This window comes from Megascapheus bottae, chromosome 6, assembly GCF_031878675.1.
Source record: "Megascapheus bottae isolate mThoBot1 chromosome 6, mThoBot2.hap1, whole genome shotgun sequence".
Lineage (NCBI taxonomy): Eukaryota > Metazoa > Chordata > Mammalia > Rodentia > Geomyidae > Megascapheus > Megascapheus bottae.
The window spans coordinates 19197883-19215866 of record NC_143514.1 but is presented as its reverse complement, the minus strand read 5'-3'; the positions used below and the strand labels follow the sequence as shown (position 1 = coordinate 19215866).

Below are 17984 nucleotides of genomic sequence, written 5' to 3'. Positions count from 1 at the left end.
TGAGACAAAGGTTGAAAGTCCTTCCTTCTATTCTTGGGGCATTTTTTGGCCCAGTGCCCTTCTTTCCTACAATAGGCACATTGGTTTTTCCCTAATTTTAGTCTTCTATTTTTATCCTCTGGCTTGCCAATGGTGGCTAGGAGCGCCTGCTCCATTTGCCTTTGCTGTCCATCCAAAATTCTTTTTATCTGTCTTTCCTGCCTCCTATTTCTCCTATCTTTTCTTTCTTGTCATTGGTCATCAATTTCTCTTTCATTATATACTTTCTCTGCCACAGCCACTAATTCCCTCAGCCCTTTCTCTCCCAGTCTCTCTAGGGACTGTAATTTCTTCCTGATGCCTGGTGCCACCTGGTTGATGAAGGCTAATATGACCGCTTGTCTGCTTTCCTCTAGCTCAGGATCATAAGGGGTGTACTGCTTGAAGGCTGTCATAAGCCTCTCTAAATAAGCTGCTGGACTCTCGGTAGTCCCCTGTCTTACATCATGAACTTTGGCAACATTAGTAGGCTTGTGAGCTGCCGTCTTGCGACCTGCCAACAGACCTGGCAATAGACCCGGAGCTGCTCCTTACTGTGTGCTTCATTGTAGTCCCAGTTGGGGCGTTCAGAAGGGAAGGCTATTGCAATCTGGGTAGGGTCTGTGATGGGGTCTCCCGTGGGGCCCGGGACTAGTTTCCTGATGTTTCCTAGGATCCCATTCTGTTCCTCGGTGGTGAACAGAACTCCCAGGAGCTGCGGGCAGTCATCCCAGGTTGGCTGGTGGGTAAAGAGGACAGTTTTCAAGCAAGCAAATTAAATCCTGGGGTTTCTTAGAAAAGGGGGCATTCTGAGTATGCCAATTGTAAAGATTACTAGTAGCAGACGGCCAGTAATGGAACTGTTGTCGACCATCTGCATCCTCAGGACCTATAGGGCATATTGAATGCGATTTTCCACCATCACCAGTGAGGTGGAAACAAAAGGGGGAGTCTTTGGAAATACTGAACATGTCTTCATGGTTTCACATGTCCAAAAGAACTCAAGCAACAAAGAAATGTGGAAAGAACCACAGGATTACAAATTTTCCTGCCAAAGAAAACAGCCAATTCAAAAGACAAGTAAAACAAGGGCCAATTATACACTACTGGAGAGGATTTAACCAGGGACCCAAAAAGCCCTCCAATTTGATTTGTTTCTGTCACCTGTCACCAAATGGTGTTTTAAAAAAAAATTTTGATGATGGTCCAAGTGCCATCATCACAAACAGAGTTTCAGAGCAGAGGGGCACAAATTCCATCTCTCCTTTCTGTCCCATGTCAACTAGCTGTCAGTGGCTATGACTTCAACAGGACATATTCGTTTGATTGACTAACCAAAGCTTAAACCAGGTTTTAGAGCCTGGCTTTTGGGCTTGAATTCAGGGTCTCATGCTTTAACTGGGCATTTTCCCACTCAAGGCTGATGCGCTGCAATTTGAGCTAAACCTCCAATTCTGAACTCTGGACCTGCATATTTGTATCCTTCTTGAGGTTTGGGAACATTCATGTTATTATCTCTTAACATTTTCTTTTCTTTTTTTTTTTTTTTGCCAGTCCTGGGCTTGGGCTCAGGGCCTGAGCACTGTCCTTGGACTTTCTCAAGGCTAGAACTCTACCACTTGATCCTCAGCACCATTTCCGGCCTTTTTTCTATGTATGTGGTACTGAGGAATTGAACCCGGGTCTTCATGCATGCTAGGCAAGCACTCTACCACTAGGGCAAACCCCAGCCCTCTCTTAACATTTTCTAACCTTTAGGCATTGTCAAGCCTTTCTTGAGCCTCAATAACTCAGATATTTGTTCTTTTAATGCTGGCTCAAGTCCCCATATAGTGTCTTCATTCTTATTTTTTTCTTTCTTCCTCTATGTTCTAAAGTTTTCAGATTCTTCTGTTTATTTATTTTGACTTTGATGCCTACATTTACAATTTGCTTACAGAATTTTTTTTTGGGGGGGGGGTCAGCTATGGGACTTGAACTCTGGGCCTGGGCATTGCCCCTGAGCTTTTCAACTCAAGGATACAGCACTACCTGTTGTCTCACAGTGCCAGTTCCTTTTATCTGGAAGTTAATTTCACAGACTTAAGTGCCTGGGCTGGCTTTGAACCCGGAGCCTCAGATCTCAGCCTGCTCAGTAGCTAGGATTACAGGCGTGAGCCACCTTGTCCTGCTAGAGTATTTTTTATCTTGAAGATTACTAGGGCTTCTTTCTTGCTTGCTTGCTTGTTTCTTCCATCAATCCACTAAGTCTTTATATTAGACAACTGTTTCTCCGTATTCTCTTAAAGCTCATTTACGTGCCTTAAACAGCTGTGTGGGGCACGTCACATCAAGGAAATGGAAACCTATGCTGTAAAAAGAGGCATATCTCCTGGCCCACTGCTCATTCTCAGTCTTGGGACCACACCTGGCTGAGATGGTGGCTGCAGCCTGGTTGGAAAGCGTGGCTGTGGTTTGTGAAAGTAAGGCTACCTCTGGGATTGACCCTTACATCCTCTTCGACTAAAAATCCCAACAAGCTGTTTCTGCATCCAAAGTTCACCAATACTGGTCACAGTATTGTCCATTTCTGGTGCCTATCCTCGACCATTAAATGAGGTCAAGGTTTGCTGAAAGTTGCTAATATTTGTTGGTATGTGACATCATCTGGATATTAAAAGCTTAGGTACTTAATCCAGTTTGTGTAATGTGGCTTTGTCTAGGTTAGCCTTTTCAAAAACTTAAGTGGGCTACTTTGTTTTTACGGGTGTGTTTGTTTTCTAACTTAACTATGGGCACTCCACTATTTCCACAGTTGATGAGGACCTAAGCCCAGGCTGGCCGTGAGACCACTACTCATGACTTATTGATATTTGATCACTAGAGAATAAGTGAAGCCTAGAATTGAGCCAGATATATACTTTGTGTGCTGTGCAGGGTGAAAAAGCTCAGAAACAATTCCCAGGCCCTGAGTTTAAGTCCCAATACTGACCCCCCCCCAAAAAAAAAGAAAAGAAAAAGGGCCAGAAGTGGAGGTGTGTCTTGAGTGGCAGAGCAATAGCATTGTGCAAAACCACTCCCCCCAAAATAATGAAATGCCCTGAATTCAAACCCCCAAAACTGGTGTGTGTGCAAATACACACACACACAAACACACACACACACACACAGAGAGAGAATTGAACTCAGTGGTAGTCATTGTCCTGAGCCCTTTCACTTTGAAAGACAGCTCTATTTTGGGTCTTCAAGTGGCTAATTGGAGATAAGAGGCACAGATTTTCCTGCTTGGGTTGACTTTAAACATGGAACCTCAGATCACAGATTAAGGCTTGAGCCTGGATTAGAGGTAAATTTTGATCACACCAGTTTATTAAGTTTCAGTCCATGACTTCTCATCAGTTTTGTATATTTCACAAGGCATTGTTTTCCACAGTGACTTCTAACATGCTGCCTGGATTCCCTTGCATTTTCACTTCAGGAGACAAGGCAGCAGAAGCCCATCAATGACACAATGAACAAACGCCCAACAGGCCCCTCCTTGGATCTGCTCCATATTATAGCAGGGTCTCAGGCAGTGTCTGACCAAGGCCAGAGCCCAAGATTCAACTGCTGTCTCAGAGTTTGCTCATCACCTGCTTCTGCCATGAATCCCACTGATGTAAAGCTCCAGCACCTCAGACCACACACCTCTGTGCTGGGGCTGCATACACTGGCCAGTCTACCCCAAATCACACTCTTGTTAGAGCAATCAGGGCTTCAGTGTTGGTAAGAGAAAGAGTTCCTCAGACTCTAATCTCTTACATGTATAATCTTATCCTCCTTAGGGCTACGATTATATATATTTCCAGAGATCTAAACTCCAAAAATGACAATGCAGGCTTCTCCAGGGCAGGAGATAACTTTCAAATTTCTGAATTTCCTGAACATTGGCCATATGCGAGGTACTGTCAAACATATTGGAGATGAAGAGTCCAACTAGGCTTGGACTACCTCTTAAATAAAATTATCCGTGAATTGAAGGAAAATACACACTCGAACTATAATTTGGCAGGAAAACTTTATGTGAAAATATCATGAGAATAAGGGATGACCTCCAGATCAGAGAAGACTCAGGAAGGTGGTTGGCCATGATGTTTGTGGCCCCACTGGGAAGCATGATGCAGACTGGGCATGGCCATGGAAAGAACCATGTGCTCCTGAGCCAGTGAGCTCCTGGCACAGAAGGAGCATCTTCTGCAGGAAGCAGGATTTGGACACAGGGACATGGAAACAGGACGGTAATGACCTAGACACAATACATCTCCTCCCCCAGCCCAGATGTGAACAACAAAACAAAGGACCCCAACCTCAGGAACACAGCCAAGAGGGCCAAATGCAATAAGACAAGACACCAAGCAAGTATGGCTCAGGCTTTACTGGGGAGTGACAGGGTTGGGCAGCCTGCACACTGGGAATCAGTCAAGTTCAGGAACGTCAAAGGACTGGGATCAGTCAAGCTTCTCTCAGTAGACAGAGGTTATGTGGTTACATGCAGTGCAAGAACAAGTAAGTGGAAGATTTTGTGGAAGAAACAGGGATCTGAAGCTTCCAGAAGCTCAACTGCAGGAGGGTCTGATTATAAGGAAATAGTAGCCCTTGCAGAGAAGACAGAAGAAAGAACAAAGGATTGAGAAGATTGAGGCAGCAGTGCTGGCAATCAGGCCAGAGGGTCACAGGTGCAGACAGATCCTGCCTGTGAGCCTTGCCATTATGGGGCCCTTACTTGTTACCCCAGGAGGCCTGTTTTAAAAACAAAGGCTTATGGGTTAAGCGGCTGGTCTTCAGGTAGGCAGAAATCTTCTTCAGTCCCTGAATTGGGAAAGAAAAGCAGAGGGTCAGGTCTGGGGATCACTGATCCAAACAACTGCCATCCAAGAGAAGCCTATGCATGGGAATCAAGCCCAGCCTGCTCAGCTCCCCAGTTCTGGGCAGGGAGCACTGGAGTTTCCTGCAATGAGAGGGAGGCTGGACATTGGGCAAGATACTGTACATGCAACATCCCCTAAAGGCTCACAAAATCCACTTGAGCCATGCGCTGGTGACTCAACACCTGTAATCCCCTTTATTCAAGAGGCTGAGATCGTGATTTGAAGACATTCACCTATGAAAGTCCCCAAGACACTTATCTCCAATTAATCACCAGGAAAACAAGAAATGGAGCTGTGGCTCAAAGTGGCAGAGTACAAGCTTGAGCAGAAAATCTCAGGGACAGCACTGGGAAACTGAGTTCAAGCCCCATGACTAACAAAATGAAAACAACTAAAACAATCTGCTCAACATTCCTGCAGGATAAAACCTGTCTTCATCACTAATCAGAAGAGGAGCTAACGTCCAGAGAAATTAAACAACTCCCTTCAGGGTACAGAGCTATCTGTCTGTCACTGTGCTTTCTGTGCTCATTCCTCTTCCCTTCCCACAGGGAGGTTCTCCTTTCCAAGTAAGTTTCTGCACATCTGCATCTGCACACTGGAGGAAAGACCTAGAAGAACATAGGAGCTGAGAACTTGTCAGCATTGCATGGAAGAGAGACAAGGTCTCACCCCCCAACCCAGCAAACCTTGAGTGAAAGTGTTGAAGGTGGAGGAAGACCCACAAGAAAGATAGGGCAGGCTCCTGACCAGTCCTCTGAGAGCAGAATGTTCAAATTTCTCTACCTAATATGTGAATCCAATCTCACTGTGCCTCCACCCGACCTTATAGCCAGCCATAATACAGGGACTGGGCCAAATGACATTTAGTTGTGTTGTGTGACTACTTAACCAAGGTTCAGCTCCCAGGTAATTCAAAAGAATTCAGAGATACAAGGACTGCCTAGACCCAACAAGCCAGACCCAGAAGACCATGCTGCAGCTATCCCTCTCCCAAGTCAAGCTAACTCTTAACTCCAAGGTCAAGCCTGGAACAGAATTGAAGTTGATAAGAACTTGCTGAGAACAGAACTCACTTATCAAAGGGGAGAATGGATTTTGAGCTGACACAACTGTTACAAAGATGCTCCCAACTTCCAAATCTCTATGAAAGTAGGCTTTGTTTGTATTAAACAAATGAACTCTGAGAATATCATTATTAACTGTTGCCTGAGCTTTAGACTGTGCTGTCAGAACCCAGGTGGTGTTTCTGGCACTTTCTTCTATACTTATTTTCAGATTAGGGCGAGAGAGCTCTTTATATGTTGCATTAGGCCTGACCTAGTGTCTCATTCACAGGAGAAGGTCAGAAAATAGAAAGGAAATTTGGACAAGTGTTGGGAATTCACACATGTATTTTTACCTACTAGAGAGACTGAGATCTGAGGGTTAAGACTTAAAACCATCCCAGCAAGAAAGTCTCTTACTTCCAATCAACTCCTAGGAAACTGGAAGTGGAGCTGTGGCTCAGAAGTGGTACAGCACTAGCCTTCAGCAAAAAAAGCTCAGTGCCCCGGCCCTGAGTTCAAGTCCCATATCATCCAAAAAAATAAAACGTGTGTGAGCCTCTCAAGCAACATAGGAGCAACAGAATAGAAGCACAAGGTCCCCATCACAGAAAACTGAAGATAAATTCCTTCACCAAGAGCCCCACATAGATCCTCAGTCAAGCAGCAACCACAGTGCCTCCTTATTGGTGGAAATAACTGTGTGAAAATCCTCCTGCAGAGTAACAGTGACAATTGTCCATGTTGCTTCATACTTCTCATTTGATCTCAGCTTGTCTCACCCTACTAAATGACACCTGTATACACTTTTGTTCTCCTTCTCCAAGGACCTGTGCAGGAAACCCGGGCTGCATAAGGCCTTCTATTACAAATGAGGGACAGCCATTAACTGTTACCCTTAGACTAAGCCCGTTGGCAATGGCGATTTTGAATGAGTTCACCCTCTACAGCCTCAGGATCCTAATCTGTCCAGTGAAATACATTGCTCTACCACCCGACAGAGATGCTGTAATGATAACCTTGGCTCAATAGATGCAAGCTGCCAAGCACAGGGACTGGCAAAAAGCCAGCACTCGGTAAACCCTCATTATTTATGGATTTTCCAATCCTGGGGCTTGAACGAAGGCCTTGGACTTTCTCAAGGCTAGAGCTTCACCACTTAAGCCACAGTGCCACTTCCAGCTTTTTTTATGTATGTGGTACTGAGGAATCAGATCCGGGTCTTGGTGCACGCTAGGCAAGCACTCTACCACTAGGCCAAACTCCTGGCTCCTAACCTCCTTATTTTTCACTCAGCTCCAAGACTAGGGAAGCAGTGGGGAAAGGAGGAAGGGAAGTTCATCCCTGAGGAAGGAGGATGGGAGCCATCACCTCAAAGCGGGAAATGAAGTCCTTCAGGTTGGGGAACGCATCCAGACACTTCGGTTCAAACATTCGATGAACATCAAGGACATCATAAGCCAGGAAATCCACAAAGGTGATCTGCAGGAACAGAGAGTGGGTGAAATCTCAAAGTGTGTGAAAGTAGACAAGCGCTCCTCCCTGTGACCCCCTTCCTTACCTTGTTGCCTGCAAACCACGGCCGCTTGCCCAGGAACTGTGAGAGGAGCTTCATCTTGTCAGGAAGGCCCTCCAAGAACTCAGGCCTCAGCTTTTCCTGAGGAAGAAAACAGCTGTCAGGACCCTTACACCAAAGTCCCTCCATAGGGCATTGTTGTGTGTGCCAGCGTTAGAGAATTAAAGAAGCAAATACTAAAAACCCCAGGAGGGAAATTCTATCTAGTGGGTGGCAAAAGTATAGGTGAATATTGGCATATTTTCAGGAAAGTTGGAAAATGTTTGAACTCTGTGTGTATGTGCACACACAAGCATGCCAGCACTGGGCTTGAACTCAAAGCTTAGTTACTATCCCTTAATTTTTTACTCAAGACTAGCACTCAACCACATGAGCCACAGCTGCATTTTGGTGTTTTGGTGGTAAATTGGAGAAAAAAGTCTTCACAAGCCAGGCACCAGTAGTCCTAGCTATTCTGGAGGCTGAGATCTGAAGATCATGGTTCAAAGCCAGCCCAGGCACAAAAGTCCATGAGACTCTTATCTCCAGTTAACCACCAGAGAACACAAGTGGCATGAGGTCTCAAGAATAAGAATGGTAGCCTTGAGCTGATAGGCTCAGGGAAAGTACCCAGGCCCAGAGTTCAAGCCCCACCACCAAAAAAGAAAAAAGTCTTCCCTGGCTTCCTGCTGGCTCTAACTTCAAACTACAATCATGAGATCTCAGCCTCCTGAGTAGTAAGCTATAGTCATGAGCAAACAGAATGATTGCTCTTAGGAGGAAGAAAGAAAGGGGATTGTGATCCTCTGGCTGGCCCTGGGATGACCATTCAAGACAATGGTCTTTATTCTTACTGGTATTAAGGGCACAGCTCTGGGAAACAGTTGGACAAATGGCTGAAGTCCAGAGTGCATTACTTTCCACTGCCATGTTCTCTTTTTAATGATTTGAGTTTTCTTATTCCAAAAACAGAAAGATAAAAAGAAAGGGGCGGGGAAAAACACACTTGGGAGAGCCCATTGCACAAATAACGTTCACAGATTAAAGGGATTCTAAATACAAACTCTAAAGTCAAACAACCGAATTTCAAAACTTTTGAGTCGACACTATTCCTAAGATTGGGCAACTGATTCTGTTGATTTGACCCAATTTGGGGATCATGATGGCCAATCCATGACTGTAGTCAGAAATGATAAAGAGTTCAGGTGACAATGTGCCAGTGATTGGATATAGAGATCCCCTCTGGAATACTTGTGTGTTAAACATGACATTTGAAAAATGATGTAAAAATCGAAGTTAATGAATTATTTAATTTTTTTAAAAAAGAGTTCAGATGACAAATAAGATAAGCATGCATGTGAGCCCAGTTTAAATCCTGTGCCAAACTCTGCCAGATGCAGCACAGTTGGGAAACTTACATAGTCAGCATTGAAGCAGAGCCCAACAAGCTGAAAGCGGATGTCCCAAACCTGGTTCTCCAATATATCTATGCGAATGTTCTCCTCTTCTGTCTCCCCACCTGCAACCACGGAGAGGCATCCTCACCATCCTGCCCCAGCCAAGCCCAGAGGCTGAGCATTGTGCCCCGCCCCCCATACACCCAGCAGCCAGCCCCACTCACACAGGTTGTGCTTGCGGGCAATGTAGCGCAGGATGGCGTTGCTCTGGGTGATCCTGTGAGCTCCATCAATCAAGTAGGGCAGCTGGATGGACAAGCAGAGAAAGTCACAAGGGGCCCCAGGACCCAGCAGTCCTTCCCTGGTTAGGACAGACATGGTGAGCCCACATAAACACACTGCAGAATGAATCAAGAGCTGGAGCACAGGGCATCACAGAAGACCACAGAGAGCCAGGAAAGAGAGGAGGGGAGCAGAAGCCCTGATCCTAGAAGCTCTGGGCTGGGCAAGCAGAGGAGGGAAGGAGGGAGGGGGAGGCCACCCTTCCCTAGACCACCCCTTCCCCTGCACCTACATTGGGGAAGTCCAGGCCCAGCTTGAATTTCTCACTCAGCCACTGGCTTCTGTCATAGTCAGGAGCTGTGGTGGACAAGACCAAGTGAAAACAAATCTCCCTCAGTCCAGCTTTCCTTACCCAGGACCCCTGAGGCAGTGGATTTGAGTCTGACCAGCTCTGGCCCACATTCCAAGGCTCTGGGGTGGGAGGTGAAGAATGCTGTGGGTGCTGAGGGATCCCTGCACCAGGTTCACAAAAGGTTTAGGCCAGTGCTAGGCAACTCCACCCAACTGCAGACAAAGGGGCCCCAACCCTCCATTCTCAGCCCCTGGTAATGGAATACCAAATCACCCCCTCCAGGGTTTAGGAAGGGACAGGCCCTAGGTGCAGGTGGAGGAGCCCTGCAGAGCTGATCAACAAGTGGTCAGAGAATGGATGGCTGGTTACCAATGGGCAAGAGTTTGGTAAAAGGCTGTCCAAGAAGTGTCCTTACCATCTCCCATGGTGTATAGCTTCTCCTCATAGCTTGAGTCTGTGTATTCCAGGAGCAGTCGGATGGCGTGAACAAGCTGGGAGAGATAGCAGGTGACAGAGGTCAGCAGGGAGAATGTGTGCCATCCCCTCCTCCAGGTGTGCATAGTCTACACCTACAATCACCTGCACTACACATGTATGTAGTTGTGTGAGAGAAAGAGAGAGAGAGAAAGAGAGAGGGGGGAGAGGACTTGTGTGCTAAGGCATACAATACTGAAATTCAGAAAGCCTTCAGAAGATCTGGATCTAGAATCTACCCACTAATCACACATCTTTCGCTGTGTCCTGCTAAGAGCCCACCCATCCAGAAGTAAGACAGCACGCCGACCCCTTACCCCACGGATGTCCCAGTAACCCAGCGTCATGGGCATGGTGCTGCTTCCACAGGTACTGTGTCTAAGCCTAGTGCTCTCAGCAGGACAGGGCTCTGACTGCCTCTGAGCACCACCAGCCAGGGCCTGGGTCTAGGGACAGACCTGCCCTGCTTCCTGGCCCCTCCTCCCCATGCACTGGCCCTCCTCTTGAAGCCAATGAACCTCTTGGATAGGAAACTAGGAAAGTAGCCAGTGACTTCTGCTGTCTCACTGTCCAGAGTTCAGGGAGCAAAGTGTGGATGCCCAGAAGCCAAAGGCACAGGTTACCTGGCCTGCCCCCCAAAATCCTGACAGAGATTTCCCCCAACCCCAGCCCCCTCCTTCCCTGGCCCCACAGGGACCTGACAGCCTTTTGAAGACTGGCAAGATGCATAACAACAAAGCATTCTCACCTTAACCCTTTCCAGTTGTTTGTTCATTGCTCTAAACTGGAGAGATTCCTTGGGCAGAGCTGCTCAGGTTTAGTAAAATAATAATAATAATAATAATAATAATAATAATAATAATAAAGGGCATGCCAGGCAACCTGAGGAGAGGGGTAGGTTGGGAGACATGAAGGAGAATGATGGAAGGTATGGCCTTAACATATATACTACTCAGAACTGCCATGTTATATTGAAACTCTCTTGAATACACTTAAAGAAAATTTTTAAGGGGAGATATCTCTAACCTGAGAATTTAATTCAGCATCTTTTACTAACAGATTAAGAGTTTAACCAGTCAGAAAGTCTTTTTATTTATTTTTATTTTTTACAAACCATGAAAAGAATTTGAAGTGACACCACTAAAACTGGAATATAATTTGCTTAATGACTATTATTGGGGTGGTCAGAGGATATTCTAGGTATTAAAGAAATACTTGTAACACTAGTGAACAAGAAGGACTGTGAGGTGCTCCCAGCACCAGGGACTGAAGTCAGCTGACAGAATCTCACCCTGGCAACACAGTGTCCTGGGGTGCAGAGCTCACAATCCAGTTGTGAGCTACCCTGGAAGATCTTAAGAGCTCCAGGGGCCAGACATCTCTTCTTCCAAGGATGTCTCTCTGGCCAGAAGAGTGCCACACAGAACCACAGAAAGACCAGGGTCAGACTCTCAGCTGTCTAGGTCCTTGGGTTCCAGCCCTGGTCCAAATCCCTGACTTTCTGTGCTCTTCCTATGGTGGGGTGGATGGTAGGGGAGGTTCTAATATCCTTTAAGTCTCTCTGAGATCTCAGACCTGGGATAAAACCTTCACAAGCACATTATCTTAACAAGAACATTTCTCTACCTGCCAGCCTCCTTTCAAACAGAAGCTTGTTTCAAAACCAAGAGGTATGTGATCAATTGGCCTGGGGTTGTCTTTGCCTTGTCTCAAACAACTTAAGGGACATAATGGCTAGGAGAACTGATAATAGAACTTAAAATGGAAATGAGTTTACAAGGGCCAGATTGTTATCTTCAGGCAACAAATCTGAGGAATTAGTCCAGCTAATGCTTTGTTAGGACTGCAGACTCTGAACCCCTTGTATCAATAATGGTTTTGACTCTTCAAACCATGATTGGGCTGAGAATGGAGGACAGGCAGGGCGGTCCTCTCATAGGTGTAGAGTCACGCAAAGCACATACTCTGCTGGTCTCTGAAGAGATCAAGTCATGAGGACTGACAGAATCAAGTACCCATGACAAATATTATATCTGTCCTCAGACATGGTCAGTCCTCCAGCTCTTACTATTAGACTGGATGTGAGCTGATGAGGCAGCCTCCAAGGAAATTCTTATCATCTTGCGCGGCCATGCTACCATGACTGTGTGAACATGCACATACACAAATATATGAGCCTTTGAGTTATGATAGCTTTCATCATATGTCAGTTACTTGTCCTTTTTTTCTTCATCAGTTTTGACCATGAACAAAGAAAATTCTAGATTAAACTGAAGAAATGGGTTTTGAAAACTATAACATTAATTTGAACATTGATTTGGAAAGTTAGGTACATTAGTGTTCCCCCATCTGGTCCTTCCTTTACTGAAGATCTACATATTGAATATAATTTTCCACATTACAAGTGAGGTGGAAACTACAGGGAGACTTTGGAAACATCGGACATGTCTTCATGGTTTTATACCCTAAGAGGAGTGGACAGGGAGGAGGAAGGCCGAGTTAAGGAGAGGGAGGCCATGCTGGCCAGGACAAGGACTCTCAGGAGTTGGGAAGGTGGAACCCAGTCACAGAACCTTTCAGGATAACAGCTTTGCAGAAGGAGAGGAAGGAAGGGCCAGCACACTCTCAAAGACAGGGTCCCCACAGCCAGGAGGGACGTCCAGGGATGACCTGGGTCTCTGAAAAGGGGAGCAGTCAGGATTATAGGTGCTTCATAGTGGCCTGAAGCAGAGGACTATAGTCAGTGACCTCACAGAAATTTACTCCATGGTTGCTGGGTTTTCTGAACATTTATGTGTACTGTTGCAACCACACAAAGTAAACAAGTTCTGATTGTTTAAAGGAACACTCTGCAAATTAAAATGGATTGGATACAGATTGACTTCTGGACTCTATAGTTCACGTGCTAACATCCTTGAGACATATCCATAGCAATTAAATAGGATTGTGTCAGGCACTGGTAGTTTAAGCCTGTAATCTTAGCTACTCTCAGGAGGCTGAGATATGAGGTTCAAAGTTCAAGCTGACCTAAGCAGAACAGTTCATTAGACTCTTTATGTCCAGTTGACCAGCAAAAAAGCCAGAAATGGAGCTGTGGCTCAAGTAGTAGAGTATCAGCCTGGAGCAAAAGAAGCCAAGTGAAAGTGTCCTGGCCCTGAGTCCAAGCCTCAGTACAAACACACACACACACACACACACACACACACACACACACACACACACACACACACAGATAATGGAATTAATATATATTTTTTCTATTAAACCATGTTTTAATGGGTCTCAAAATTCTGCGACAGATTTTTGGTCATGTTGTTTCCATTAAAAAGTACTGATTTTTAAAAACTAATAACTTAAAACTGCCACACACACAAAAAATGGTCCACAAAACCTTCCTTTCCTTCTGAAGGTTTTCGATGCATTGTTATCATTAACCAGTCTTTTACTATTAAACTTAAATGGCCAATTGAGATACACAGCTCTGAGACCGTTCTTCCACCACTGGTGAAGACTAAAGTGGCAGGTGTTAGGGGTGATACTCATTTAGCCTTCTGAGCTGTCTGGGCAGACGTGGTGAACTTGCCAGCTCCGGCAGCCTTCTTGTCCACAGCTTTGATGACACCCACAGCAACAGTCTGTCTCATATCACAAACAGAAAAACGACCCAGAGGAGGGTAGTCAGAAAAGCTCTCCACATACATGGGCTTGCCTGGATCCATGTCGACGATGGCGGCATCACCAGACTTGAGGAATTTAGGCCATCTTCCAACTTCTTACCAGAACAGGGGTCAATCTTCTCCTTCAGCTCAGCAAACTTGCAAGCGATGTGAGCAGTGTGGCAGTCCAGCACAGGGACATAGCCAGCACTGATCTGGCCTGGATGGTTCAGGATGATCACGTGAGCAGTGAAGCCAGCTGCTTCCACGGGCGAATCATTCTTGCTGTCACCAGCAACGTTGCCATGGCCGGCATCTGTGACTGACGCGTTCTTGACGTTGAATCCCACATTGTCCCCAGGAAGACTTCACTCAAAGCCTCGTGATGCATTTCAACAGACTTCACTTCAGTTGTGACATTGACAGGAGCAAAGGTAACCACCATGCCAGGCTTGAGGACACCGGTCTCCACTTGGCCCAGAGGGACGGTGCCAATACCTCCAATTCTGTAGACATCCTGAAGGGGCAGGGGCAAAGGCTGTTTAGTGGGACGAGTTGGTGGCAGAATGCAATCCAAAGCCTTGAGCAAGGTGGTTCCACTGGCACTGCCATCTTTACAGGTAACTTTCCATCCCTTGAACCAAGGCATATTGGCACTTGGCTCCAGCATGTTGTCACCATTCCAACCAAAAATTGGCACAAATGCTACTACTGTGCCAGACTTGTAGCCAATTTTCTTAATGTAGGTTCTGACTTCTTTAATGATTTCCTCCTATCTCTTCTGTAGGGTGGCTCAGTGGAATCCATTTTGTTAACACCAACAACGATCTGTTTCACACCGAGTGTGTAAGTCAGAAGGGCATGCTCACAGGTCTGCCCATTCTTGGAGATACCAGCTTCAAATTCACCAGCTCCAGCAGCAACAATCAGAACAGCACAATCAGCCTGGGATGTGCCTGTCATTATGTTCTTGATGAAGTCTCTGTGTCCTGGGGCATCCATGATGGTCACGTAATACTTGCTGGTCTCAAATTTCCACGGGGAGATGGTGTAATGCCCAAATCTCAGGACGCCCACTGAGGAGACCACCAAGAATCAGATGCTCCGAAATGCAAAAGCAAGGCTGTATTCAGGCAGGCTGCAGCTCAGGCCTCTGTCCTACACACCCATACAGCAGGAGCTTAGGAGGAGGCCCCGAGCTGAAATTTTACAGGGCTTTTAAAGGCAAAGACCACAGATTTACAGTAACACAGCAACAAAGTGTTTGAGTGAGATAAAGTAGGGGTCAGGGAGCTAACAGGAAGTTCCCATTAGCCATCCCTTGAATTTATGCGAGTTCTGGTTAATTTTAACACAGACAGGTCAGTTCCTGGGGCTTAATGGCATCACAATTCTGTTTCTTTAATTTATGTGCACTTTTGGTCACTCAGTTTATATAAACAACAAGGTGGTTACTGCCTCAGAATAGGGGCACTTTTTAGCTCCTCAATAGCAATGCTGATACCATGCTCACATTCAGCCTTCAGTTTATCCAAGACCCAGGAATACTTGATGGAGCCCTTTCCCATGTCAGCAGCCCCCTTCTCGAACTTCCCAATGCTTCTCTTGTCTATGCCACCACATTTGTAGATCAGGTGTCCGGTGGTGGTGGACTTGCTAGAATCAACATATCCAATGAAATGTTGATATAGGTCTTTTCCTTTCCCATTTTGGCTTCGATATATATATATATATATACAGCTTATGCCAGGTATGATGAGGCAGGTTTGTAATTCCAGTTTTAGGAAGTAGATATTAGGAGGATCACAGTTCAAGTCTCATCAGATTCAAAATATTAACATATATGAAAACACTTACAGGACTATATGCAATATATGCAATCAAACTGACTAGAGTATAGACGGATGATCACATACCTGGCTTCCCATGGAGTCCTTAGTAGTTCGTTTCAGGGCCAGGCAGCTTGCCTCATGACCATAGATATGAAGATACGTTGTCTGCAAAAATGAGGAAGCAAGAAAGCCTGTGATGTCAAAACAAACTAAGTCTGTCAGCCTCACATGGCAATAAGGGATGGGGGTGATGGTGTAAACCAAAAGCAGATAACCCAGGCCCAGAAGTGAGTGCCCCAGTCAGAAAAAGCCAATCTATACCCCTTCTACTTTCATTCTAGGTCAGCTCTGATGCCCACCTATGGCAAGAGCAGATCTGCACACACTCATTCTATTCATCAGAAGGCTAACCTTTTCTGGAAACACTAAAATTAGGTTTTCAAGGCTATGTGGTCATCTCTTAGCCTAGTCATGATGACATAAAAAAATTAACCTTCCAGTTATATAACAGAAAGCCTAGACTAGAATTACAATTTATAATGCTGCACCTTTAGAGGAGAAATGAAATTTTGATTAGATCATCTTTTAGCAGTATAAAGAAAAACAAAAGAGACAGAAAGAAAGAAAAAGAGAGAGAGAGAAAGAAAGGAATGGAGGGAGGGAGAGAGGGAGGGAGAGAAGATGAAGAAGAAGAAGAAAAAGAAGAAGAAGAAGAAGAAGAAGAAGAAGAAGAAGAAGAAGAAGAAGAAGAAGAAGGAAGAGGAGGAGGAGGGGGAGGGGGAGGGGGAGAAGGAGGGGGAGGGGATGGAGGGGGAGGAGGAGGAGGGGGAGGGGATGGAGGGGGAGGAGGAGGAGGGGGAGGAGGAGGAGGGGGAGGGGAGGAGGAGGAGGAGAAGGAGAAGAAGGAGAAGGAGAAGAAGAAGAAGAAGAAGAAGAAGAAGAAGAAGAAGAAGAAGAAGAAGAAGAAGAAGAAGAAGAAGAAGAAGAAGAAGAAGAGATGAAAGTAGGGAGGGAAGGAAGGAGGGAGGAAGGGGGAAACTGGCCAAGCCACAGGAATATAACAGAATGTTACACAGAGAGATTGATAATGATTCATGAGGTGGAAACAAGTACAAGCAGTAACAATTATCAAAGGATGGAGGTAGAAACCATTAAAAAATCATTGTGACCTTTAAAGCTGTCATAAAATAGAACCATAAAGTTTGCATGCCTTAGTACATCTAAAAGTCCATATAAAAGTCCATGTATTTTCTTGGCCTTGCTCTCAATAGGTTCTCACAGGAAAATTGTCAAATAATCTATTCTATTAGTGGTGTATTACTTTTCTTTTCCCTTTGACTGGCACCCTTTGGGACTCATCTCAAAATGTAACAGGAAAGAGAGGAAGCAATAGTTTAAAGACAGTCTTATTAATCCAGGAAGGCAAAGAAAGAAGGTCTCTAGCCAGGCACTAGTAGCTCATGCCCACAATCCTATCAATTTAGGTAGCAGATATCTGAGGATTAAGGTTCAAATTCAGCCCAGTCAGAAATGTCTGTAAGATTTATCTCCAATTAATCAGCAAAAAAGAGACAGAAATAGAGTGGCTTAAGGAGTGGCAGCCTTGAGTGGAAGAAAACAAAAAGAACAGAACAGTACCTAGGCACTGAGGTCAAGCTTCAGTACCAGAAAAAAAAATCCCAATAGTATGTGAATAGGCAAACATTACTTTATCTGCAGGAATGATAGGTAATGATTAAATATTATATATGTTTAAATAGTATATGGGAGTGGAGTTTGGGGATGCACAGGATTTCTTTTTAAATATAAAGCTTAGTTTTATTTATTTTATTTATTTAGTTTTATTTCTTGCAATTATTTCTGGTGCTGGGAATTAAGCCTGGGGCTTGGACATGTAGGTAAACACTCTCCAACTGAGTAACATTCCTAGCTCTAATATGACTCAAGTAAAATTATTAAAGAAAAAAAAAGGCTGAACCATGGCAGGGTGTTTGGCCTGGTGGTAGAGTACTTGCCTAGCATGCACGAAGACCCAGGTTCAATTCCTCAGTACCACATACATAGAAAAAAGCCAGAAGTGGTGCTGTGGCTCAAGTGATAAAGCTCTAGCCCTGAGAAAGCCCAAGAACAGTGCTCAGGCTCTGTGTTCAAGGCCCAGGACTGGAAAAAAAAAGCCAGGTGCAGTGGTTCACACCTGCAATCCCAGCTACTCAGGAGGCTGAGATCTGGGGATCGAGGTTCAAAGCCAGTCAAGGCACAAAAGGACCTGAGACTCTTATCTCCAATTAACCTATAGAAACTGAGAAGTGGGGCTTGGCTCAAGGGTAGGGTGGTAGCCTTGAGCTAAAGAGCTCAGGGACAACACCCAGGCTATGTTCAAGCCCCAAGACCCACAAAAAAAAAAAAAAAAAAAAAAAAAAGCAAGCAAGAAAGCTGAGCCAAATGAAACACACACACACACACACACACACACACACACACACACA

At 45.2% G+C, this 17984-nt stretch overlaps 2 protein-coding genes across 2 annotated transcripts; both read right to left on the bottom strand.

The window, feature by feature from the left end:
* Positions 1-4396: 4396 nt before the first annotated feature.
* On the bottom strand, positions 4397-13869 carry LOC150061468 (glutathione S-transferase Mu 1-like). The gene is made up of 9 exons (XM_090334374.1): positions 13710-13869; positions 10759-10817; positions 9952-10027; positions 9477-9541; positions 9127-9208; positions 8924-9024; positions 7512-7649; positions 7322-7432; positions 4397-4845 (listed from the first exon to the last, which is right to left on the bottom strand). The coding sequence occupies exons 1-9, from the start codon at positions 13744-13746 to the stop codon at positions 4756-4758; spliced, it is 759 nt and encodes a 252-aa protein (XP_090190500.1). The 5' UTR covers positions 13747-13869; the 3' UTR covers positions 4397-4755.
* Positions 13870-13904: 35 nt separating this feature from the next.
* Positions 13905-15638, bottom strand: LOC150061467 (elongation factor 1-alpha 1-like). The gene is made up of 4 exons (XM_090333959.1): positions 15634-15638; positions 15180-15322; positions 14489-14742; positions 13905-14183 (listed from the first exon to the last, which is right to left on the bottom strand). Exons 1-4 carry the CDS (start codon positions 15636-15638, stop codon positions 13905-13907), a joined length of 681 nt encoding a protein of 226 aa, XP_090190085.1.
* Positions 15639-17984: the final 2346 nt, after the last annotated feature.

What these genes read in the sequence shown, in the direction of transcription:
- LOC150061467 (XM_090333959.1), bottom strand. An exon ending in GGATAAACTGAAGGCTGAAT is followed by an intron (nt 14,743 to 15,179) that starts GTGAGCATGGTA and finishes TGGTCTCCTCAG; the next exon opens with TGGGCGTCCTGAGATTTGGG. An exon ending in TCGGTGTGAAACAGATCGTT is followed by an intron (nt 14,184 to 14,488) that starts GTTGGTGTTAAC and finishes CTGCCCCTTCAG; the next exon opens with GATGTCTACAGAATTGGAGG.
- LOC150061468 (XM_090334374.1), bottom strand. Translation starts at nt 13,746, where the DNA reads ATGCCGCCATCGTCGACATGGATCCAGGCAAGCCCAT. An exon ending in GCTATACACCATGGGAGATG is followed by an intron (nt 9,542 to 9,951) that starts GTAAGGACACTT and finishes TGTCCACCACAG; the next exon opens with CTCCTGACTATGACAGAAGC. An exon ending in CGTGGTTTGCAGGCAACAAG is followed by an intron (nt 7,433 to 7,511) that starts GTAAGGAAGGGG and finishes CTGTTCCTGCAG; the next exon opens with ATCACCTTTGTGGATTTCCT.